The 25,768-nt window shown below is 42.1% G+C and overlaps 2 protein-coding genes across 5 annotated transcripts in view; one reads left to right on the forward strand and one right to left on the reverse strand.

Annotated features, from left to right (window-relative positions):
* LOC122548466 (mitotic checkpoint serine/threonine-protein kinase BUB1-like) overlaps positions 1-1,669 on the forward strand; it is a 63,048-nt gene extending 61,379 nt beyond the window's left edge. The window contains exons 24-25 of the mRNA XM_043687176.2: positions 773-879; positions 993-1,669. Of these exons, the coding sequence (XP_043543111.2) occupies positions 773-879; positions 993-1,194 (309 nt within the window). The 3' untranslated portion in view covers positions 1,195-1,669. The remainder of the gene's footprint in view (positions 1-772; positions 880-992) is intronic.
* An 836-nt stretch (positions 1,670-2,505) lies between these two features.
* The window catches only part of tpcn3 (two pore segment channel 3), a 65,056-nt gene continuing 41,793 nt past the window's right edge, over positions 2,506-25,768 (reverse strand). For 3 of the 4 annotated variants that reach the window (XM_087983784.1, XM_087983779.1, XM_087983781.1), the window contains 7 exons: positions 17,004-17,091; positions 7,438-7,507; positions 7,142-7,361; positions 3,951-4,041; positions 3,745-3,858; positions 3,556-3,668; positions 2,506-2,819 (listed from right to left, as the gene is read on the reverse strand). In XM_087983784.1, coding sequence (XP_087839910.1) covers positions 2,674-2,819; positions 3,556-3,668; positions 3,745-3,858; positions 3,951-4,041; positions 7,142-7,361; positions 7,438-7,507; positions 17,004-17,091 — 842 coding nt within the window. In that variant the 3' untranslated portion in view covers positions 2,506-2,673. The remainder of the gene's footprint in view (positions 2,820-3,555; positions 3,669-3,744; positions 3,859-3,950; positions 4,042-7,141; positions 7,362-7,437; positions 7,508-17,003; positions 17,092-25,768) is intronic. The other variant, XR_015754639.1, reaches the window with a different exon arrangement.

A 25,768-nucleotide genomic window follows, 5' to 3' on the forward strand; every position in this document is an offset into this window, starting at 1 on the left:
ACCTCTCTCTCTCGCTCTCAAAAGAAAGAGGCCTATGATCTGGTAAGGCTAAAGTGATTATAAACGCCTCATACTTAAAGTTTCAGTCTTGCAGCATGCAATGAATGGATTACTTAAGGCTTGGATGATGTGTATCAGGCAATTAATATCTTCCATGAGAGAAAACCTAACCATGCGGATGTTCAATGGTATTAGCATTGCTGAAACCACTAATGTCAATATCCTGGGGTTACTAGCCTTAACACCATGGTTACGAGAATTCTGCCACATCTAACCTACCTCCTGAATCTCCAAAGCCTTTACCACCATCAATGAGACATAAGCCAAGAGTGATAGAGTGTTCTCAACTTGCCTGGAGGAGTGCAACTCTAACATCAACACCCAGGGCAAGACCCTACTTAATTGACACCATATCCACCACTATCCTGCATTGACCACCTGAAAGGTAACAGAAGCAGACATCATCCTTCACTGTTGCCTGCTCAGAATCCCAAAACTCCCTAACAGCATTGTTTGTGAATATGTACACCCTATGAACAGTTGGCATATCACCAGCTTAAAAACTGTGAGAAATAGACAATAAATGCTGACTGACCTTGCCAGCAACATGTGTCGTCTTTTGTTATCCTTCAAAGATGTCATTTCCTATGCTCTATTCTTGTTCAGCCATCTCAGTTGAGCAAGGAAATGTCTCAAGTTATTTATAGAACAATTTTTTAAATAATTCCCTTTAAAATATTTTCAGCTAATGCTTATTTTTCTGTGGCTTTAGACAGACTACTTCGGAATTGCTGCAACAATTCACTGCCTTCTCTTTGGCACTTATCTGAAATTAAAGAAAGACCAGGGTATCTGGAAAGTTAATGCAACTTTTCAAAGGTCAGTTTTTATTTCCCCTGATATCTGGAATTGTCATCCTAAACAGGTGCTACATTATTTAATTGTATCTCTGAACTATGGCTCGGTTGCTGAAAATATTTTTTTTGTTTCAGAGGTCATCATGCAGATTTGTGGAATCATTTCTTTAATACCTTGTTATATGTTCCCAACTGCCAGACTCTACCATCACTTTGTGACCTACGGGAAAAGCTGGTGTCACTCTTTAAAGAGCAGTATACAAAGAAACTGAAACCACTGCGGCAGCGCTTACTGGTGCTTTTACTAGAAAATAAACCTTCACAAAAAAGAATGTAAATTGAAAAGCTGTCTATAAGTGTAGATTGTAAATAGAGAGCTTTGTATTTCATTCTTGTATGCTTAAACATTGCTATTATTTCATTGTAAATGTTCAAAATAGTGGAATCTAGATTATATAACAGAAATTGATAAAGTTTTTAAGTATGGGTTGTGCTGTTGCTCATTCCAGCGAGCATAGCCCATGGCTTGCTTTGTTACTTATCCAATGTATGTCAATAAGAGGATGTTTGGAATTTAAGGGTTTATCTAGAGATTTTCTGGCTTACAATCCACATGCTGTGGAACGACTCATGAGTTTTTACAAATAGCAGTCATTTAAATTTATGGTTAGATTATATTTGTTAAAACTTGTGCCTATTAAAGACAATGCAAAGTTTATTTTAAAAATGCATTGAAAGTAAATGGTTTAACTGGATTTTTTTAAACTACAAATAGTTGTATCATATTAAAGACATTGAGTGCTGCATCTGGATGCCTGTTTAGACTGTGTCATAGTTCTCCAGCTATGGGCTACTTGCAAGTTAACTTTCAGTTATTGACTAAGTGAGCCTTTGGTGGGAAATAATTTGATTGTAGGAGCACAATAAGATTAGTAATGTGATTTATCTTAAACTGTACAACAAAATAGAATGTCTACCAATTTACATTGTTCAAATATTGAAGTTAGGAATTCTTTGAATTAATAGTGAAGGCTAGAGTACTGAAGTCACCAATCCATTTTTAATTACAGGTTAAGAACAAGCTCAGGTGATGTTTAGTCTGGGCTGTTATGGCAGAAGATCCTGAGACATGACTATTTTCTTCTAATCATAGGTATCATTCTTTGGAAATTGACAAGTAGTCCTTTGAGGATATATTATTCTCCATTCAAAACCACCCCCTCACACAGACCTTAAGTTAATACATTTCATAAATGTAAAAGGACTCACTCCTGGATGGCACTGATATATAACTTCCTATGACTATGCACTACTTGTAGATATTATTATTACACTAGTATGATAATTTAGAAGTTGAAGTAATTTGTGCACAGGAGCAAAATAGGTTAAAATATGATCATGTAGGCCCTGCCTGTAACAGTGCTAGGGTTAATTTAAAAGTACTCAATAGTTTATCATTTAAGAACAATTTGAATACACCCCAGTTAAATGGAAAGAAAATGTTATAATTTGAAAGTTATCAACCCTCCTACCTAGTAAGCCAGCTGGCTTACTATTAATATCACATGATCATGCTATCATGTTATTACTGACAATTTGTATTTAACAAAGGGTTCCTTAGAAAAATAAAAACAATGAAAATCAGTGATCATTTTAGTGCAAGAATTCATTTGAATCACAATTATCTTCAACGTTAAAGTACATGCTGCTCAAAAATAGCAGAATAATCCCTCATGATTCATACCACAAATTTCAGTAGAGAATACAAAGATGTAAAGTACATTTTTCATCTTGAAAGACACGAGCCTTTTGCAAGTTACGCTATACTATCAAAAGTGGGTTGCTTAGGCACATAATCATCTGGTGAAAGATTGTCAATCTCTTCAAAAGTTGGTATTTCATCTTCTGGATTTAGCTCCTCCTCAAACATATGTTGCAGCAAGGCATCGACAGTCTTGTATCCTACCAAAAAAAAGTTATTTAGTAACTAGTAGTAATGCTCTGTACAAAACCTGGTAAAAATCGCAGAAGATCTAACATGGCATTTGCAACTTTATCTAAATGATCAAGGGGGAATTATGCAAAGTTTTAGGAGTAAATTAAGTCACCATTAAGCCATACCATGTGCATCAAATGTTTTTGCAACCTTGGCCAGACTCAAGATTTAAGAAACTGCATTAGTGTGGATAAAGTTATTCAGGAGAAACCGGAGTTGCATTTTTAAAGGGAGTCAAAGCCTTGGGAAATGAAAGAACTGACTAGTTCATTCAGATTACAACCTTAGAATCCCTGCAGTGTGGGAACAGGCCCTTCGGCTCAACAAGTCCACACCGACCTCCTGAACAGCATCCCGCCTAACCCCACTCCCCATTATTCTACATGTACCCCTGACTAATGCACCTAACCTACACATCCCTGAACACTACGGGCAATTTAGCATGGCCAGTCCATCTAACCTGCACGTCTTTGGACTGTGGCAGGAAGCCAGAGCACTCTGACGAAACCCACTGGGAGAATGTGCAAACTCCACAGTCACCAGAGGTTGGAATCGAACCCAGGTGCCTGGCGCTGAGGTATCATGCTAATCATGAAATTGATAAATAAAACAAAATGTGATACAAAACATCTTAAATAGTCAGTTGGAAATGGCATACAAGAACCCAGTTTAGTACAAAAGATAAACATTATATATACTTACTAATTGAAGCTATTTTAAATCTGAGTTTGGATTTCAAGTCTGTATCATCAGTATTGCCAAGATCATTTTCATTTGTCTCCATGACTTCAACTAGATTTCCAGCAGGGTAGTCCCTAAATTAAACATGCAGATTTAAAAAGGATTGGCAACACAATTTTTGAGCAACACACTCATCCCTGCTTTACTTACACACAATCTCCCATTCCAAGCTCCTGAATTTTCTTCTCAACAGCAGTTTCTACTGCACTCCTGGCCAATGAGTGTTCCACAAAAAATGCTTCCAAAACAAATGCTATAAAGATACTTTGAAGAGAAAAAGAAAAGAAAAAATCACATTCATGTGAACTCACCAAGGTATTCCTGAATAATTCCAAAACACAATAAATTGGACTTACTTTATTAGTATAATAACAACCATTATGTGAAAGATGACAAAGAAGATCCTTGCCGTTAAGTGAGTTACTTTCACAAATCCAGCTGCAAGAAGTATTATTGTTAAGGATTCTAAAGGAATGTAAAGAAAGTCCTAACTATTGGAAAAGTAAAGACTAAACACTCAAAATGCTGAACATTTATTTCAAATTCTTTATGCCATTATTCATTAAGAATTCTACAACACTGTACATAAATACTTCCTAACATCTCGCTTTAACAGTCTGGCCCCCATTAGACTATGCCTCTTAGTACTATAATCTCCAACCAGTAAAACAGTTCAGTTTTATCTACTGTCTTTTCCTGTTAATATAGAGATGATGTTTAATTAAATTGTCCTTAACCAGTCTGCTTTGCTTGGAGTCAGCCCCATATAGTGCAGAAGGCGGCCAATCAGCCCATTCTGTCTGCACTGGTTTCCAAAATGAGCACTATTGCTGATTTCAATTTTCCATTTTCCTACCTTCTCAATCATCCTAGTTATTCTTCCTTTTCAAAAAGACAATGATTCCCTTTTGAAATCCTCTATTAAACTTGCCTTCATTACCTTTTTAGGCAGTGTATTCTAGACCATAACCACTGACTGTGAAAAGTTTTTTTTTATAAATTAAAAAATGGCAGAAGACCAAGTGGGACAGCAGCCTAGATAACTGCAAGAGGGAGGCAACATTCCATTTTAAAACATGAGAGAACAGGTATAGCCACATATCAGCAGAGAGAAAACAGCACCTCACTGGTCTAAAGGACCAGTTTGTGGACTGACCATGGTACAATATAATAAAGATGGCAGGGAAAGATGATGCGACTGTAGTATATGAAGGAATCCCAGATTTTAGTTTGAAGCAAAGAAAACATGTCTGCAGTCAGAGTTTGAGCTTCAGGTCAGAGTCATCGAGCTGATAGATGATGGAAGGAGAAAGTTACATGGACATTTAACTCCAAGAGGCAGTCACACTCCTTTGATCAAATCAGAAGGCCAATCCTAAGGAGTCAGGACAGGACAAGTTTTCAGGTGAGACAGGTCAGCTAGAAGTGGAAGTGCCTCGGCCTTTGCAGTTTTGCTGGTTTGAATTTTTGAAGCCTGTCTAGGTGAAAAGGGTGGATGAGCAAACAGATCATGGCACTGTTAAAGGAAGCCATTCATACAGGTAAATTATAGGAATGTATAGTGGACGTAGGAGTGAATTGGTGTCGGTATATGTGCACAGATCATTGAAGGTGCCAGGACAGGTGGAGAAAGCAGTTAACAAGGTATACAGTGTTCTTGTTTTTACTGATAGGCAGTGATGTTGAACATTTGTTAACTGGAGTATTGTGTATATTTCTGGGTGCAACATTATAGGAAAGATGTGAAGGTGTTGGAGAGAGTGATTGCCAAAAATGATCCCAGCATTGAGAAACTTCAGTTATGAGGATAGATTGAAGATCTTGTGACTGTTCTTCTTGGAGCGAAGCTAGCTAAGAGATTTGATGGAGATTTTCAAATTCATGAGGGAACTGGACACTGTAGATGGGGGAAGCTGCTCCCTCTCAGATGTAACAAGTCAGCATATATTTAAAATAAGGTGCAAGAGAGGCATGGATGATGATAGAAAAAGAAAACGTCTTCACACAGTAGTTAAGATGTGAAATGTCATGCCTGGAAATATGGAGGAGGTTGGTTCAATTGAGGCATTCAAGAGGGCATTAGATTGATATTTGGAGAGAAATACTGAGAGGGGGTCTGGGTGATATGGCGAGACATTAGCACAGGAAATGAGGCTGGTGCAGGCACAGTGGTCCAAATGGCCTTCAGCACCCTAAGAACTGAGAGATTCTGTGGAAGAGGACAGAATTCCCATTTAAGACTGAAATGAGAAGTTCTTTTTTCCCTCTCAGAGGATAGTGAGTCTTCAGAACACTTCCCCAGAGAGTGCAGGAGGCAGTGCATATTTTTAAAAACACAGGGAGCCAGATCCTCACTAACAGGCTCTCCTTAGCTGAGAAGGATATTCCCAGGGAGTATAATGAGGGTTCAGACTGTTCCCCAGTTGGCAGGAGTGTCTTGTTAAGAGGTTAGGCAAACTAGGGCTAGGCCTGTATTCTCTACAGTTTTGAAGAATGAGGGGTGATCTTATAGAAAATTGTCGAAACACTTAAAAGGAATAGACAGTAGGTACAGGTAAGATTACTGATAGTATATTCATCATGGTTGCACTCACCTTTCTTAAAGACTGAAATCCCAACAACTTCAACATTCTATTTTCCTTAAATTAATCTTGTTTCAAAATATCAAATTTACCTTCCTACAATAGGGAAATTACATGCAAAAACATTACATTGTTAAATGTTTAGAATCTGGCTGTAGAAGGTACAAACATTCATAATCATTCATTACATATGTTTAAGCAGAGCTTAGGATGAGCATTTTATTCCTTAGTGCTTTCAGCCTAGTATACAGAACGAGTCTCTTCTACTTTGTTCAACAACTATTGTGTTTCCTGAACTGATTAACCCTATGCCATGATACACTTCATAGAAGCCCTCACACACCCCTTCATCTGCTTGGAACTTCCAGCTTCCTTCCTAATGCTGTCAAGCTAGGGGAACCTAATCTTGATTTAATACACAAATAAAACTGATCAGTTGTCTCTTAAGCAATACAACATTGTCTTAACAGATGTTCCGAGTAACTTATAAAAGTTTCATAAACTAACCCGGGAGAGATATCTGGCACAATTATATTAAAATGCACCCAAACGAGACCTCAAATCTTTGTCATGGTTTTAAGCTTATCACTTTGAAATTGCGTGTGTATAGTTTGAACTGATTGATGGAGTTATCACCTCAAGATACTTTTCTATTTCCCCAGAAGCAATGCCCTCTTTTTTTTTTAATATAAGCTGTATGAAACACTTCTTGTTGAAAGCCCCACATCAACTTCTCACTCTTAGAAAAAGTTGGAAGATTAAGATAAGCCTGTATAAGAATGTCTTGTACCAGCTAGACATAATTTCCCCCGTCCTAAAATTATCTCAACCAATGCACCGGTGATGAGACATTGTGTTACATGCTATCTTATTGCTGGGTCATTTGCTTCATATTTAGTGATCTGGACAATTCCAATTCAATAGGGAAAGAACAACTACATCTAATTAATTTCAAGAAAGGATATCATGCCATTGATTAACCACTGTTAATTCAATGAGCAAAATGAAGGCTGAAACAATATTATTGAAGTTATTCCTGCAGTATCTAAGAGCAGCAAACTGAGAACCCTTCAGTGCTGGATTGCCACAATATTTGGCTGCAGGGTCACTGGAGTTGGCACCATAAAATTGAATTCTACCTTTGAATGCTTCCATTCCAATTATTGCAAATATGTAGTATACGACCTAAAAGAAATGCATGTAAATTAAAATTTTGAAGTGTGAGCTTTCTTGCCAAATGTCATAATGTATAACTACTTACCACAACAAGTCCTGCATAGGTTAGCATTGTAGGAATAAGATTTACCAGTGTATTCAGCAGAACCCTGAACCTTTTAAAAAAAAAACAATAGAACAACTTCAGAATTAACCTTTCCCAATTACAACTGCCTCACTTTATTTTAATACCTCCCCCCTGCTATGGAAAATCCTGCAGGTCTATCTCAAACCCCTCCAAAGCAGTCACACAGAGGGAATAAAATAATAATTTTTTTCAACCTTTAACAATTGCTTTTGCAGATGAAGTTTCCAAAATTTCTGAAACATGGTAATATCATCCTCTGGTGTTTGCACTCATTTATAAATTTGATTTGACATTGTAGGTTTAGGTTTTACATTGTGTGTGAAGCAAGTTGCTGAAATTGCAAGCCATTAACAGGAGAGAGAGAGAGAGAGAGAGAGAGAGTAGAAGAGACAGCTAAGAATCAGAAAATGTATCTCCAGTATAAATTGACCAACCTGAGAAGTATACAATATGTCACAATTCATTGACATGGTCCACTAAAAATCAAGCCCTGCTATTCCTAGAGGTGTCACAGAAGTTAAAGATTTTTCAAAGTATGTGGAAGTGTGAGCTTAAGAAGAATTCTTCAATTTACCTGTCTTTTAGAACAAAGTTGACAGAAAACATGGAGCAGATTTCTGTGTTTAACAAAAATTGCTATTTACTAGAAGTAATTAGATCTAGCTACAGGTAAACAACTATATACCATCGGCATATGAAAACCAGTGAAGACTCTAACCTTATCACTCCTGCTTACACACAAATAGAAAAAGTGTTTTCATCATGGAAGGAAAAAACTGGGAATACAGTTAAGTGGCTCTCATTTACATGGTTGGTAAGATTCTTGTGCTGATCAGAATGCTGCTGCTCAGTTATCCTTCTCCAGATGCTTCCACTGGTTTGCACAGTCTCTGACTCATCAATTAAAAGTAATATTTTTGAGCAACTGCCAAAGGAAAGATGTACTGGGATTCTGCAGGCTTTTCTGGATCTTGTTCATGGCCCCTTTTTCAGTTACCAGAGATCCAACCACATAGTTGTTGGCAAACAGAAGGCCTTTGTTATCAATAACTTGTGATTTGTATACAAATCAATGAGCCACTCATACTAACCAATCCTCCATCTGTACTGGATTCCTCAGCTCCAACTCGTCTGCAAACGCAATTAAACCACTGTTTGAACAAGCAAATGCAGTAATGGTGCTTGCAATGAGTGGTAGGTAATGTGCTTTCATAACATTCAGCAATCCTCCAGAAATTCTTGGTTTTAAAGAAGTTCTTTTCTCATTTCAGCTCACATTTTGAAAAAAACAACAACATGGGCTTTTTAATTAGATTGGGTGGAACCAATGATAAATCAGATACGAAGAGGAAAAAAAACGGGAAGATTATTTGCCTTAAAAGGTTCTATGTAATACATCTGTTTCCTTTTAAATTTAAAACTTAAATGGAAAGATTCTGCACTAGTTATTAATTTTCAGTGTCAGACGTGATTTGTCAATAATCACTTATTACATTGACCATTCCAGTACCAATTATCCTCTTCACAAAATGTTACAGATTAAATTTGCCATAAAGTAGGTCTACTGTGCAATTATAGCTGTTTCACTCTATTCAATGGACTGCATTGGGCAAGTATAAATTAACACTAACAGTGCATTAGAATACAGTGGCAGTTTTCTTAACAGGGAGGACAAAAACATTCACCAAACACAAATACAGAGAGAGGACTAACATGGAAACAGAAAATAGGAGCAGTAGGAGGCCATTTGGCCATTCAAACCTACTCTGCCATTCAATATAATTATGGCTGATCACCCTACATAGTACCCTGTTCCTACTTTCTCTCCATGCCCTTGGATCCTTTTTAGCCTGAATACCTTTACTAACATCTTGAAAACATTCAATGTTTTGTCTTCAAATGTTTTCTGTGGTAGTGAATTCCACATGCTCACCACTGTCTGGGTGAGGAAATGTCTCGTCATCTCAGTCCTACATGGTCTATCCTTAAACCGTGGTGCTAGAAAGCTTCCAGTCATTGGGAACATCCTTTACACTGAATTCAAATGCAAAGTGCTCAATTAAAACTCAGCCACGTCTTCTGGTTTCACCCACATTATCACTTAGGTCTCCAATGGGCCCAAGTCTTTACCTAGCTATTCTCTTATCCTTAATATCTTTAGAAAGCACCTTTGGATTTTCCTTAATGTTACCCACCAGTGTTTACTCATGTCCCTTCTTCATTCACCTAATTTAAGTAACTCCTGGACTTTCTATACTCCTCTAAAGCAACCACTGTTTCAAGCCTTTGATAACTACCATAAGCTTCCTTTTCTTTTTACCTTATCCAATTTTGTACATCCCTTGGTATCAAGGGTTCTCTGGATTTGTTGACCCAATCCTTCAACTTTATGGAAGTATGTTGGCGAGTATTTATTTCTTTTCTGCCATTGCTTAAAAGCAGGAATTGGTTCGTTAATGCCCTTCAGGGAAAGCAACTCCATCCTTACTTGATCTGGTCCACATGCGACTCCAGACCCACAACAATGTTGATTCAACTGATTTCTGAGCAATTAGGGATGGGAATAAATGCTGGTCTAGCCAGTAATACCCTCATCTCAGGAAGGAATGAATAAAAACAAAACTAGCTTTCTAAACTTAACTCTACTGCTTTTAAATTCCCCTCTCACAAACAGATAGACAGGACACATGCAATAAGGATAGTGGGGAGCAAGAACAGAAAGAGAAAGACATCAAGGAAGCAGTTTGAAAACACCAATTCAGACCATGGGTTTTCAGGAGTCGGTTCTCTCCGTATCTTACAGTCAGTCCATCCTGACTGTCCACCAAGGGCAGGTCGTGTCTCACAAACCGCATTGAGTTTTTTTGAGGAGGTTGATGAGGGTAGGGCAGTTGTGGTGTACATGCACTTCAGTAAAGCCTTTGATAAGTTTCCACATGGTAGGCTATTTGAGAAAATGCGGAGGCATGGGATCAAAGGTGATTTAACAGTTTGGATTACAAACTGGCTTTCTCTAAGAAGGCAACGAGCGGTGGTTGATGGGAAATATTCAGCCTGGATTCCAGTTACTAGTGATGTGCCACAAGGATCTGTTTTGGAACCACTGCTGTTTAACATTTTTACAAACGACTTGGACGCAGGCATTAGTGGATGGGTTAATAAGTTTGCAGATGATACTGAAGTCGGTGGAGTGGTGGACAATGTGGAAGAGTGTTGCAGGGAGACTTGGATAAACTGCAGAATTGGGGTGAGAGGTGGCAAATGGAGTTCGATGCAGCTAAATTTGAGGTGATGCACTTTGGCAAGAACAACAGGAAGGCAGAGTACTGGGTCAATGGAAAGATTCTTGGTAGTGTGGATGTGTAGAGAGATCTTGGAGTCCATGTACATAGATCCCTGATAGTTGCCACCCAGGTTGATAGTGCTGTTAAGGCAGCATACAGTGTGTTAGGCTTCATTGGTAGAGGGAATGAGTTCCAAAGCCGTAATGTCATGCTGCAACAAAACGCTAGTGCGGCTGCACTTGGAACATTGTGTTTAGTTCTGGTCGCCCCATTACAGGAAGGAAGTGGAAGCATTGGAAAAGGTTCAAAAAAGATCTATTAGGATGTTGCCTGGTCTGAGCGAAGGTCTTAGGAAGAAAGGCTGAGGGACTTGGGTCTGTTCTCATCGGAGAGAAGGCGGCTAAGAGGGGATTTAATAGAGGCATACAAGATGATCAGAGGATTAGATAGGGTGGATAGTGAGTCTTTTTCAGAGGATGATGACATCTGTTTGTAAGAGGGGTCGGAGCTGCAAATTGAGGGACAGATGTCAGAGGCAGGTTCTTTACTCGGAGTGGTAAGGTCAGGGAATGACCTGCCTGCCAATGGAGTTAAGCAAAAGTGAGGACTGCAGTTGCTGGAGATCAGAGTCTAGATTAGTGTGGTGCTAGAAAAACACGGCAAGTCAGGCAGCATCCGAGAAGCAGGAAAATCGACGTTTCAGCCAAAAGCACTTCAGTAGGAATGATTTCCTGCTCCTCGGATGTTGCCTGACCTGCTGTGCTTTTCCAGCACCACTCTAATCTAGACTGCCAATGTAGTTAACTCAGCCACATTAGGGGCATTTAAACAATCCTTGGATAAGCACAAGGATGATGATGATGGGATAGTGTAGGGGGATGGGCTTAGATTAGTTCAGATGTCAGCGCAACATCGAGGGCCGAAGGGCCTGTTGTGCACGGTATTGTTTTATGTTATATCTTTCAATTCTTTGCTGATGGGATGAGGTTCTTCTACACCAATGATGTGTTTCATTCACTGGTCAAGAATTCGCCCTTTTCAGAGTCCTGAAAGGCAATTTCCTGGTATCCTTTCAACAATAGAATTTGCAACCACTGTTTTAAAAGGGAAATGGCGAGTGACAACAGCTACCAGGAGATTTTTTGACACTTCTCCATACAAGGGGGAGTAAGAGAGATTTGTGAATTTTCTCTTTACAGGCGAAAACTTCTGCAGTATTGACCACGCACAAATTGTAATCACTTGTCCAGGAATCAAAATGTTGCTTTCAGACAACTGTCCCTTATTTCAGAAGTCACCAGTGCCTTTCTGACTTCTCCCTTATTGCTCCAGGAAAAGATAAAAACCATGCATACAATTCACAATGCTGTAGTAAACTTGATTTTTAGAAGTTCAAACCTCTCTTTATCCAATATCTTTGGTTTAAAGCAGCATCTGGCCTTCAGTCCCAGAAACGTTTTTCCATTCCCTTTATAAAGTGGGTTTAATTTTTCAGCTACTCCCCAAACCAGCCTAGACTCCCCTAACCTGTAGTAACAGTCTCTCCACCAACTCAATCTGATTCTTCATCACATTAAAAAATGTGGATCAAATCACTCAAAATTTCCAAATTCCACAGAAACGTTAGTCAGAGTGATAACAGATCATAATTTGAAAGCATCTGGATGACATTTATCAACGTGACAAAGGCAAATACCAGGGCTACCTGCAAGACAACAGACTTTAAACAGTGTTATTCAATTTGATTTATTACTGTCACGTGTACCAAGAAAAAGTATTCTCTTACAGGCTTTAGAGACAGATTGTACTATACAAAACAGAGTACAGAATATAACGTTACAGCTGCCAAGGTGTAGAGAGGGATCAACATTAACATTAAAGAGGTCCACTCAAAAATATCATCACAGCTGAAAAGCTGTTGTTCTTGAATCTGTTCATACATGTATTCAAACTTTTATATCTTCTGCTCAACAGAAGAGGATGCAAGAAAGTATAGTAATCACAGCTCCCTGACCTTTACTATACACATTGAGGGGGACAGGGGCTGATGTTATGGGAAAGTAATTAGGGGAGAGGGAATTACAATACTATTTGGCAGTAACTGTGGAGCATAAACTGGGAACAGATATTCTCAGGGAAATGCACAACAGAAATGTGGAGGTTGTTTAGGGAGTATTTACTGCGAGTGCTGGACAGGTTTGTCCCACCGAGGCAAGGAAGGGATGGCAGGGTTAAGGAACCTTTGATGACGAGATGGGGAACATCTAGTCAAAAGGAAGTAGTAAGTTGACATAAAGTTGAGGAGGCAAGGATCAGACAGGGCTTTAAAAGGGCTACGAGGTTGCCAGGAAGTAACTGAAGAATGGACTTAAGGGGAGCTAGAAGGGGACATGAAAAAGCCTTGGCAGGTAGGATTAAGGAAACCCCCCAAGACGTTCTACACTTGTGACGAACAACAGGATGGCCAGAGTGAGGGTAGGGCCGATCAGGGATAGTGGAGGAACTTGTGCCTGGAGTCAGAGGAGGTGGGGAGATCCTTAGTGAATACCTTGCTTCAGTAGTGAAAGGGACCTTGTCTTTGTGAGGACAGCATCAAACAGGCTGATATATTTGAAGAGGTTGATGTTAGTAAGGAGGATATGCTGGCAACTTTGAAAAACATGAGTATAGATAAGTCCCTTGGGCTAGATGGGATATACCCAATGTTACTACAGGAAGCGAGGGAAGAAATTGCTGTGCCTTTGGTGATGATCTTTGCGTCCTCACTGTCCACTGGAGTAGCACCAGATGAGTGGCGGATGACAAATGTTATTTCCTTGTTCAAGGAAGGAAATAGAGATAATACTGGGAATTACAAACCAGTCAGTTAGTCTTATGTCAGTGGTGGACAAATTATTGGAGTGGATTCTGAGAGACAGGATTTATGATTACTTGGATAGCCATGATTTGGAGATGCCGGTATTGGACTGCGGTGTACAAAGTTAAAAATCACAACCCCAGATTATAGTCCAACAGGTTTAATTGGAAGCACACTAGCTTTTGGAGCGACACTCCATCAGGTGATAGCGGAGGGCTTGATTGTAACAGAATTTATAGCAAAAGTTTGCAGTGATGTAACTGAAATTATACATTGAAAAATTGATTGCCTGTTAATTCTTTCATCTGTTAGAATACAGTGATAGTTTCACTTCTTTCATGTGTAAATCACAAAACCTTTTTTTAAAGTTGCATTCTCGGGTTAGCTGTTAACAATGATTGATTCTAATCTAAAAAAAGAGAGAACAGAGTTTTACATAAATTCATGCGGTTTTTGAGCTCAGTTCTACATGAATGTATGCAGTTTTTGAGCAAAGTGCAATGTAACTCTGCAAGTACAAATTCACCCCACAAAATATGTGTGTGTGTGTGTGTAAAGTCTGTGAGGGGGTGCATGTGTGAGTGTGTGTCTCTATAAGGGTGTGTGTGGGTGTCTGTGTGCACGTCTGTGTGTACCTGTGTCCGTGTGTATGTGAGAGTGTATGTGTGTAGTGCAATGGTGATCACCTGTAATGTGACATGAACCCAAGGTCCCGGTTGAGGCCCTCCCTATGGGTACCGAACTTAGCTATCAGCTTCTACTCAGCCACTTTCCTCTGCTGCCTGTCCCGAAGTCCACCTTGGAGGATGGTCACCTGAAGGTCGGAGGCTGAATGTCCTGGACCTTCATCGTCAATTTTCCTGCTCCTTGGATGCTCCCTGACTGGCTGTGCTTTTCCAGCACCACTCTAATCTAGGTTGGTGGAACAGCAGATAATGTGGAGGGCCATTGTAGGTTGCAATGGGACATTCACAGGATACAGCGCTAGGCTGAGAAGTGGCAGATAGAGTTCAACCTGGAAAAGTATGAAGTGATTCATTTTGGAAGGTTGAATTTGAATGCAGAATACAGGGTTAAAGGCAGGATTCTTGGCAGTGTGGAGAAACAGAAGGAGCTTGGAGTCCACGTCCATAGATCCCTCAAAGTTGCCACTCAAGTTGATAGGGTTGTTAAGAAGGCATATGGTATATTGGCTTTCATTAGCAGCAGGACTGAGTTTAAGAGCAGCGAGATTATGCTGCAGCTCTACAGAGCCCTGGGTTAGACCACACTCAGAATATCGTGTTCAGTTCTAGTCACCTCATTATAGGAAGCATATGGAAGCTTTAGAGGGTACAGGGGAGATTTATCAGGATGCTGCCTGGACTGGAGGGCATGTTTTATGAAGAAAGGTTGAGGAAGCTAGGGCTTGTCTCATTGGAGTGAGGGATGAGAGATTACTTCATAGAGGTGTACAAGACGATGAGAGGCCTAGATAGAGTGGATATAGCCAGAGACTTTTTCCTGGAGTTGAAATCACTATCATAAGAGGGCATAATTTTAAGGCTCTTGGAGGAAGGTTTAATGGAGATATCAGAGTTAGGTTCTTTACAGAGTGGTAGGTTGTGGAACACACTGCTCGCGGTGGTAGTAGAGTCAGACACATTAGGGATGTTTAAGCAACTCTTGGATAGGCACATGGATGATAGTAACAGATATGTAGGTTAGTTTGATCTTCAAGTAGGAAAAAAAGGTCAGCACAATATTGAGGGCCGAAGGGCCTGTACTGTTCTGTATTCTATTGAACTGGGGTGGGAGGGGTCTGTGATTATTTTAGTTGCTTTCCCAAGGCAGTGGGAAGTATAGATGAAGTTAATGGATGGCAGGCTGGTTTGTGAGATGGACTGGGCTGTGTTTACAATTCGCTGTAGTTTATGTTGGTCCTGGGCAGAACAGTCGCCAGACCGCACTGTGATGCATCTAATTAGGATGCTTTCTCTTGTGCACCTACAAAAATTGGTAAGAGTCTTGATGGACAAGCCAAATTTCCTTCACCTCCTGAGGAAATAGAGGTGTTGTTGAGCTTTCTTGATTGTAGCATCGACATGGGTGGACCAGGACAGATTGCTGGTGATCACCACTCCCAGAAACCTGATGCTGTTGATCATCTCCACCTCAGCTCCATTGATGGAGACAAGGGGATGCCCTCCACTCTGCTTCCTGAAGTCGACGACCAGCTTCTTCATTTTCCTGATGTTGGAGAGTTTATTGTCTTTACACCTTGCCGTTAAGCACTCAGTCTCCTTCCTGTACTCAGTCTCATCATTGTTTGAGAACCAACCTAGAACGGTGGTATAGTCAGCAAACTTGAGAATGGAATTTGTACAGAATTTGGCCACACAGTCGTGTGTGTATGAGGAGTATAGTAGGGGGATGAGTGCACAGCCTTGTGAGGCACTGGTGTTGGAGGATTATCATAGAGGAGATGCTGTCACCTATCCATACTGACTGCGGTCTGTTGGTTAAGAAGTCAAGGATTCAATTATAGAGAGGACAGCCAAGACCAAGGCTTTGGAGTTTGAAGAGGAGTTTGTTTGAAATGATGGTGTTGAAGACAGAGCTGTAGTCAATAAGTAGCAGCCTGATGTGGGTATCCTTGTTATCCAGATATTCCAAGGATGAGTGTAAGGTCAGAGAGATGGCATCTGCTGTGAACCATGTTGTACCAATAGGCGAATTGCAAGAGATCAAGGCAATCTGAGAGAAATGAGCCAGGACCAGCCTCTCGAAGCATTTCATAATTATATTGTTGTACTGTTAAACAGGTTATATGGACATTGAAAACAAAATGGTGAGTTTAACTCCATAGCACAGCATATAGAGATGGTACACACCAACTAAGCTCACACTGAGGATCTCACTGTCTCAACCTCTCCTCTTGCCTGAGGCATGGTGACCCTGAGGTTAAACCACCCACCAGTCATCTCTCTCTCTCTCTCTCTCTCTCTCTCTCTCTCTGATGAGCGCGCAGCCCTTTGGTCCTCTAAGACAGTGGCAACTTTACTTTTATACACCTTTGCTGTCCCTAAAGAAGAGAAAATAACCAAGCTGGTTCCAAGCAGAAGATCAATTTATGAAGGTTCCAACAAACACATTTTGTTTTCACTGCAGAAATGACACCTGATGACAACCTTTGAATGAATGATGGAACGACTGATCAAAATCAAACTGATGCTGATTTCACTTGGGCAATAAACATAAAAACAAAGAACAGGAGTACACTAACCAAATCAGTGTTCCTCACCCACACCTCCCCCATTCACATGACAATGGACAAGGAACAGCCTGTCAAAAGGTTTTTTTGGCTACTTTTCATTTTAAAAGCGCAGTCTTTATGCTCTTACCTCTGGAAGCTGTCAATGATCCGGATTAATCGAAGTATTCTCAGGATGAACACAATATCCAAAACTTGTTGGCTGCTGTATTCACCAGCTGAGCAGGTAACAAAAGGAAACTCAAAATTACAAACACTATTTTGGTGATCACTCCTTGAACTATGCATATTTTTAAGACCTCCATTATTTAAGTTTTTTAAAAAAAATCATTTGTACTTTGGAGTTGTGAACTGAGCAAAGAGCTGAAGGTGACCTTTGGACTGTGAGCAGCAGCTTGTTTTTGGAAAGATCATGAGAACAAACAACCTGATACTTGTTTACAGGCCAGGCCTGGAAGTTGATTGCAGGGGGATCCTTCTTCAAAAAGGACCCTCTAGATGCATCGTTTCTGGAAATACATGATGTTCAAACATATCTTGAATGTTAACGGGGCCTCCTAGGGAGTCTAACAAAGAGAAACCAAAGTTTGAACTGGCTTTTTAAACGGTGTTTAAATCAGAAGGATAGTGTTGATGAAAGCTACAGGATGGAAGTTTGATTGCTCCCAGTTTATCCTCAGATTAGGAATTTATTGGAAGTTGGGAGAATAGAATCTCAGTTATAAGCATTGACTGAATATTCATTGGAGCCTACTGGAAGTTATTTATCTGCATTAGTCTCTTTAGAAGTCCATATGCCTGTGAGATTACATATCAGAGACCACTTCAGTGAACTGGCCAGCTACATCTCTTTTGATGTATCCCTGAAAGAATGCCCATTTGTCTAATTCTAGCCCCCATTCATACAAATCAAAAGAAATTGGAGTTTAAAATCATAGACATTAATTAGATTACCTGGTTTAACATTGCTCTGCTAAAGTTATTGTATTACCAACATATTGTTAATTCTTTTTTTCAAGCTATGAACTTGGTGCCTGGTATCATTTATTCAACAAGGAAAAAAAAGTGAGGATTGCAGATGCTGGAGATCAGAATAAAAGTGCGGTGCTGGAAAAGCACAGCTGGTCAGGCAGCATCTGAGGAGCAGGAGAGTCTACGTTTCGGACAGAAGCTCTTCATCAGGAATGTTAATACTGCTCCTCCACCAGCACCACACTTTTTGACCCATCATTTATTAAACCTCTGGTACTGGTTATTCAAAAAGCTTGGCTCGGGACAAATGGGTTAATTTTGAATGTCATGGAGTGTTTTAATTTTTCTGTGTTGCAAATACAGAGATAGCAAGGCTGATGTGATGTGGCTGTCTGTCTGTGTTGCAACAGATTATAATGGTCTGAACTAAGTCGGATTAAATTTAAAAGAGAACAGCGTAAATCCACCGACTCTTAAATTGCAGTTTATGACAGGATGCTAAATTATTTGAAAGAAGTCAAGGTGAGGAGGTGAAAGTGACTGGCCTTGATATCAAGGCAACATCAAGGATATCCAGTAAAACTGGCGTAGGAATCGGGGAAAATGCTCCACCGAATGGAGTTGTGCGCATCTTAGAAGCCAATCATCTCAGCCCTTGGAATGTGCTGCTGGAGTTTCTCAGGGCAGGGTCTTACCAGACACAATATTGCTCAATTTGTTCACTTACAAGCAAGGTTAATACAGAAATAGAGCACAGCAAAGCTACTGTGTGGGACATTGATCTGGTCAGGTTAACTTGTTTGCTGCGTGTTCAGCAAACTCAAATGAGTTAAAGACTGCAACTTTCATATCTGAAAATACCCTGAAAAGGCAAAGTATCTCAAAAATCTGAACAGCACGTTAAGGAAGATGTTGCAAGTTGCCACTATGCAGTGGCTACAAAAGTGTTAGAATTTCCATGCCAGTGCAATGACAGGCATGTAGATCACATGTCCCACGAGATGGCTGATCAAACAGAGTCCTTTCAATATTCATAACAGGCAGAGTACACCATATTCTACAGTCAGTGTTCATAAAGCCTGAAGTAAAACGTCTGTGATTCAACAACTGGACAGCACACGTTCAACGACAGTGTTTGATCACAGCTGTACCAACAAAACAGAGATAATCAGTTGAGTGTATTGAGATTCATTTATGCTCACTAAAAGTGATTAATGTTGGAATATATTCTGCCAACAAAATATCTTCAAACGTGATGCCTTTTTTTGATTTACCCTGGAGCCTGAGAGCCTATTACTGAGAGCCAGTTACTTTATTTATGACAATGCCTCAGTTGATCAGTGTCGACCAGCCAATTAATCAATCAATCAATACCTTCTCTTCAGGGGCGTACTTTGTCCTTATTGTTTAAAATTTGCAATTTCCTTTTTCGTCCTAATGAGTTCAAGATGAAAACCCCTGGAAATATTAAAATTGAAGAGGAAATGGCTTTTGGTATGTCGTTAGATGCCTATCATCTCAGCTTCAGGTCATCTCAGCAGGAATTCCACAGCTTCGAGTCCTGGGCCTCACCACTGTCAGCTGTTCATTTTTTAAAATAGAATCCCTACAGTGTGGAAACAGGCCTTTCAGCCCAACAAGTCCATACTGACCCTCTGAACAGTACCCCACCAAGACCCATTCCCCTACCCTAATTATCCTATATTTACCCCCAACTAATGCACCTAACCTACACATCCCTGAAAGCTCTGCACAATGTAGCTTGGCCAATCTACCTAAGATGCACATCTTGAGGAGGAAACTGGAGCACCCAGAACAAACCCACACAGACAGAAGGACAATATGCAAACTCCACACAGAGTTGCCAGAGGCTGGAATCAAACCTGGGTCACTTGTGCTTGTGAGGCAGCAGTGCTAACCACTGAGCCACCATGCAATCAATGACCTTTCCCTCCATTTGGTGGGGAAGTGGGGATATTCACTTTTGATTACTCTGCAAGCAAATCCATTCACAAGTTGTCAAATAGTGAAAGAATCGGTGTCTGCATGCTGCAAGGCTATGCAAAATGATACTTAGAATTTATAATCATAAATACAAACTTGGTATTGGACTGACAAGTAAAATTTGTGCCATGCAAGTCCCAGGTAATGGCTGACCACCACCCAAGACATTCAATGACATTACTATTGTCAAAGGCGCCACCATCAACTCGTGGGGCCACCACTGACTCGCAACTTAACCGGACAAGCAACATAAATATTGTTGAGTACAGGACAGAGGTTGGACATTCTGCAGGGTAGCAACTGAACCTCTGACGCCTGAAAGCCTGTCCAGTATGTACAAAATATCAAATCAGCGGCATCATGGATCTCTCTCCTGGATAAACTTAGCTCGATACCCATACAGGGGGATTAATGCCACAATCATTTTACAACTTCACTCCCTGCACCAAAAGCACACAGTGGTTGCTGGGTGTATAATCAACAAGATTTACACTGCAGCCAATCAGAAAGGGCTCCTTAAAACAACAGACCTACAATCTCCCTCATAAAAAAGGAGGAGGGGGGGCAGTAAACATTTGTGGAGACTTTGAGCGGCACCTTTCCACAGTACTCCGGGTACCCTCGTTATTCAATGCTTACGCCAAATGTTCTGTCTGAAACAGTTATGCATCTTCATAAATGCTGATAACACAGTCTTAACAGTGGAAATAAACATACAGCAGTCACTCAAGGTGCCAGCCTGCCTCCACCTTCTCAAAGATAACCAGGAATGAGCAAAGAAGCATAAAATTAGTCTTGCTCATCATATGCATGCCCATGAATGAATTAATTTAAAAACAAAACAAATTTAGCTTCCCACAGACACAAGTCTAATCCTCAAAAGAAATTAAATATCCTCACTAGAAATTAATTCTTGGAAAACCTTCCAAACCCAAGTCTAATTCATGGATCTCTGTCCAAGTAGCAGAAGATTATGCGAGAGAACGGGGGTAGGTCCGATCAAGGACAGTAGTGGGAGACTGTGTATTGAGTCGGAAGAGATAGGAGAGGTCTTGAATGAGTACTTTTCTTCAGTATTTATGAACGAGAGGGACCGTATTGTTGAAGAGGAGAGTGTGAAACGGACTGGTAAGCTAGAGGAGATACTTGTAAGGAAGGAAGATGTGTTGGACATTTTGAACAACTTGAAGATAGACAAGTCCCCTGGGCCTGACGGGATATATCCTAGGATTATGTGGGAAGCAAGAGAGGAAATCGCAGTACCGTTAGCAATGATCTTTTCGTCTTCAGTGTCAACGGGGGTGGTACCAGGGGACTGGAGAGTGGCAAATGTTGTGCCCCTGTTCAAAAAAGGGAATAGGGATAACCCCGGGAATTACAGGCCAGTTAGTCTTACTTCGGTGGTAGGCAAAGTAATAGAAAGGGTACTGAGGGATAGGATTTATGAGTATCTGGAAAGACACTGCTTGATTAGGGACAACCAGCACGGATTTGTGAAGGGTAGGTCTTGCCTTACAAGTCTTATTGAATTCTTTGAGGAGGTGACCAAGCATGTGGATGAGGGTAGAGCAGTGGATGTAGTATACATGGATTTTAGTAAGGCATTTGATAAGGTTCCCCATGGTAGGCTAATGCGGAAAGTCAGGAGGCATGGGATAGAGGGAAATTTGGCCAGTTGGATAGAAAACTGGCTAACCGGTCCAAGTCAGAGAGTGGTGGTAGATGGTAAATATTCAGCCTGGAGCCCAATTACAAGTGGAGTTCCGCAGGGATCAGTTCTGGGTCCTCTGCTGTTTGTAATTTTTATTAATGACTTGGATGAGGGAGTCGAAGGGTGGGTCAGTAAATTTGCAGATGATACGAAGATTGATGGAGTTGTGGATAGTGAGGAGGGCTGTTGTCGGCTGCAAAGGGACTTAGATATGATGCAGAGCTGGGCTGAGGAGTGGCAGATGGAGTTCAACCCTGCCAAATGTGAGGTTGTCCATTTTGGAAAGACAAATAAGAATGCGGAATACAGGGTTAACGGTAGGGTTCTTAGTGAGGTGGAGGAACACAGGGATCTTGGGGTCTATGTTCATAGATCTTTGAAAGTTGCCACTCAGGTGGATAGAGCTTGTAAGAAGGCCTATGGTGTATTAGCGTTCATTAGCAGAGGGATTGAATTCAAGAGTCATGAAGTGATGTTGCAACTGTACAGGACTTTGGTTAGGCCACATTTGGAGTACTGTGTGTAGTTCTGGTCACCTCACTTTAGGAAAGATGTGGAAACTTTGGAGGGTGCAGAGAAGATTTACCAGGATGTTGCCTGGAATGGCGAATAGGTCGTACGAGGATAGGTTGAGAGTACTAGGCCTTTTCTCGTTGGAACGGCGAAGGATGAGGGGTGACTTGATAGAGGTTTATAAGATGATCAGAGGAATAGATAGAGTAGACAGTCAGAAACTTTTTCCCCGGGTACAACAGAGTGTTACAAGGGGACATAAATTTAAGGTGAAGGGTGGAAGGTATAGGGGAGATGTCAGGGGTGGGTTCTTTACCCAGAGAGTGGTGGGGGCATGGAATGCGCTGTCTGTGGGAGTGGTAGAGTCAGAATCTTTGGTGACCTTTAAGCGGCAATTGGATAGGTACATGGATGGGAGCTTAAGCTAGGACAAATGTTCGGCACAACATCGTGGGCCGAAGGGCCTGCTGTGCTGTACTGTTCTATGTTCTAGATGATTGGGAATGGGGTAGAGATAAAGGGATTCTTGGGAATGGGATAGAGCACATCAGTCACTGTTGAACAGCACACCTTGTAAGTGATGCTGCTGTTACTCAAGAACACATTTTCTTTTCCCTAGAGTTTTCCTCAGAGTTCTTTTTGAACTTGCAATTTCAACCACCTCTTCAAAATCGGTCTTATGGTGTGTATATGACATTTTTAACCACAGCATAACATCTACTTTTCGAAGGCCTCTCTTTTCTTCCACAAATCTTTACTTATTATCCATGCTTCTGAAGTGTTTAAAAAAGGTGGATAGAATGTAGTAACTGGAGTCTCTCTCGTTACAAGCTTGAGATTTGTTTACAAATCTTCACAAAAATACTCTGCTAGTCCTAACTTCTGCAATCAATCATCATTTGTCCTATATAGACAAGCTTATTTACGTGCTGCCTGAACTGCTGTGCTCTTCCAGCACCACTAATCCAGAATCTGGTTTCCGGCATCTGCAGTCATTGATTTACCTCGTTGATTTTAACCCTACTGCGAATCCTCTTGCAAGGATGCCTGCCTTGAAGAAGTCTTCCTCCTCTCTCTACAAGAATCTCAGGGAGTCCCTCTCCCACTGCAACTCCCAGGTCATTTCCTCTGCCCTGAAGCTTTTCAACCATGTCCTGAAACAAACTCGCTACCACAGCCACATTTACTTCCTCAGTGCCTGCCTCCGTAACCAACTCATCCCACACGGACTCCGGACCACCTTTAAACCAGCAGAGTTCGGACCCGAACAGGACAAACCGTACAGACTACAGATTCAAAAACACCACCAACGGTTCTCCTTCAAGATCCTCCGCTCCACGCTTGCAGCAATGCGCCGGCACCTAACCTCTTTACAGTCAGCCCTGCCTCAGCTGAGGGCCACACTCTCTCAGAATTGCAACGGACCCACTCTGTACTACATCCTCAGGAGAATCCATACTCTCAACAAACAGTATTTCAATTCCAACTCAAACATCAAAAACTAAGTACAACAAACTTTTATCTACCCACCTCCATAACCAGCGCTCCTCAAACATTCCAGATGATTTCCCCGGCCTCTGCAACTACTTGGTCTCCATTAGCCATGCGGCTGGTGCAGCTGCCACCCCCACGCTGATTGATGATGTCACTTCCGCCCCCATCATGGCCACTCCCACTACCACCCCTCAATTCCTCATCCATCACACCCGCCCCTCACATCATCGCTGGTGCCACACGCTCAGGTGACTTCCGCCACCCCTACTGCCGTGTCTGCCACCACTTCTGCCCCCACCAACGCCACTCACCTGCATTCTGCTGACACGCCCCCCCCAGACCCCACTGTCACTATCCCCACCCCCCAGAACCCAGAGGGGAACACTACTCCTGCTCATGCCTCCACCCCCATTTCCCCCCACTATCACACCCACTCCAGTTACAGGTTCCGCCCCCACTCCCAGCTCCACACCCACACCAGATCCCAGCTCCCAGCCCTGCAGAGTTTTCACCATCCCTCCAGACCTTCCCCTCACGGAGGACGAACGATCATTCCTCAGCAAAGGACTCACCTTTGTCCCCCTCCGTCCACGCATCAATGAATTTAATACACGCCGTGACGTCGAACACTTCTTCCGTCGCCTTCGCCTCAGAGCTTACTTTCACAATCAGGACTCCCGCCAACCTTCCGAGGACCCCTTCGCCCACCTCCAACACACTGCATCCACCTGGACACCCGGCGCTGGCCTATTACCTGCCCTTGACCTCTTCATTTCCAACTGCCGCTGGGACATTAACCGCCTCAACCTGTCTACCTCCCTCCCCCACTTCAACCTCTCACCCTCAACGCGCAGTCCTCCAATCCCTCTGCTCCAATCACAACATCATCAAGCCAGCGGATAAAGGGGGTGCAGTGGTAGTCAGGCGCACTGACCTCTACACCGCTGAAGCCAAACACCAACTCAAGGACACCTCTTCTTACTGCCCCCTCGACCATGACCCCACCCCCCCCATCACCAAACCATCTTCCAGACCATACAGAACCTCATCACTTTAGGAGATCTCCTACCCACAGCTTCCAACCTCATAGTCCGGGAACCCCGCACTGCCCGGTTCTACCTCCTTCCCAAAGATCCACAAGCCTGACCACCCTGGCCGACCCATTGTCTCAGCATGCTCCTGCCCCACTGAACTCATCTCTACCTACCTCGACACTGTCCTATCCCCCCTAGTCCAGGAACTCCCCACATACGTTCGAGACACCACCCACGCCCTCCAACTCCAAGACTTGCGTTTCCCCGGCCCCGAGCGCCTCATCTTCACCATGGATACCCAATCCCTCTACACCTCCATCCGCCATGACCAGGGCGTCCAAGCCCTCCGTTTTTTTCCTCTCCAGACGTCCCCAACAGTACCCATCCACCGACACACTCATTTGGCTGAACTGGTCCTCACCCTTAATTTCTCCTTCGAATCCTCCCACTTCCTCCAGACCAAAGGGGTGGCCATGGGCACACGTATGGGCCCCAGCTATGCCTGTCTCTTTGTTGGCTACATAGAACAGTCGACCTTCCGTAATTACACCGGCACCACTCCCCACCTCTTCCTTCGCTACATTGATGACTGTATTGGCACCACCTCGTGCTCCCGTGAGGAGGTTGAGCAATTCATCAACTTCACCAACACATTCCACCCTGACCTTAAATTTACCTGGACCATCTCCGACACCTCCCTCCCCTTCCTGGGCCTCTCCATCTCCATTAATGACGACCGACTTTACACTGACACTGACATTTTTTACAAACCCACCGGCTCCCACAGCTACCTGGATTACACCTCTTCCCGCCCTACCTCTTGCAAAAATGCCATCCCGTATTCCCAATTCCTCCGCCTCCGCCATACCTGCTCCCAGGAGGACCAGTTCCACCACAGAACACACCAGATGGCCTCCTTCTTTAGAGACCGCAATTTCCTTTCCCACGTGATTAAAGATGCCCTCCAACGCATCTCGTCCATATCCCGCACCTCTGCCCTCAGACCCCACCCCTCCAACCGTAACAAGGACAGAACGCCCCTGGTGCTCACCTTCCACCCTACCAACCTTCGCATAAACCAAATCATCCGCCGACATTTCCGCCACCTCCAAAAAGACCCCACCACCAGGGATATATTTCCCTCCCCACCCCTTTCCGCCTTCCGCA

This window comes from Chiloscyllium plagiosum, unplaced genomic scaffold, assembly GCF_037043375.1.
Source record: "Chiloscyllium plagiosum isolate Xiang-an unplaced genomic scaffold, Cpla_swu_hap1 HiC_scaffold_3, whole genome shotgun sequence".
Taxonomy (NCBI): domain Eukaryota; kingdom Metazoa; phylum Chordata; class Chondrichthyes; order Orectolobiformes; family Hemiscylliidae; genus Chiloscyllium; species Chiloscyllium plagiosum.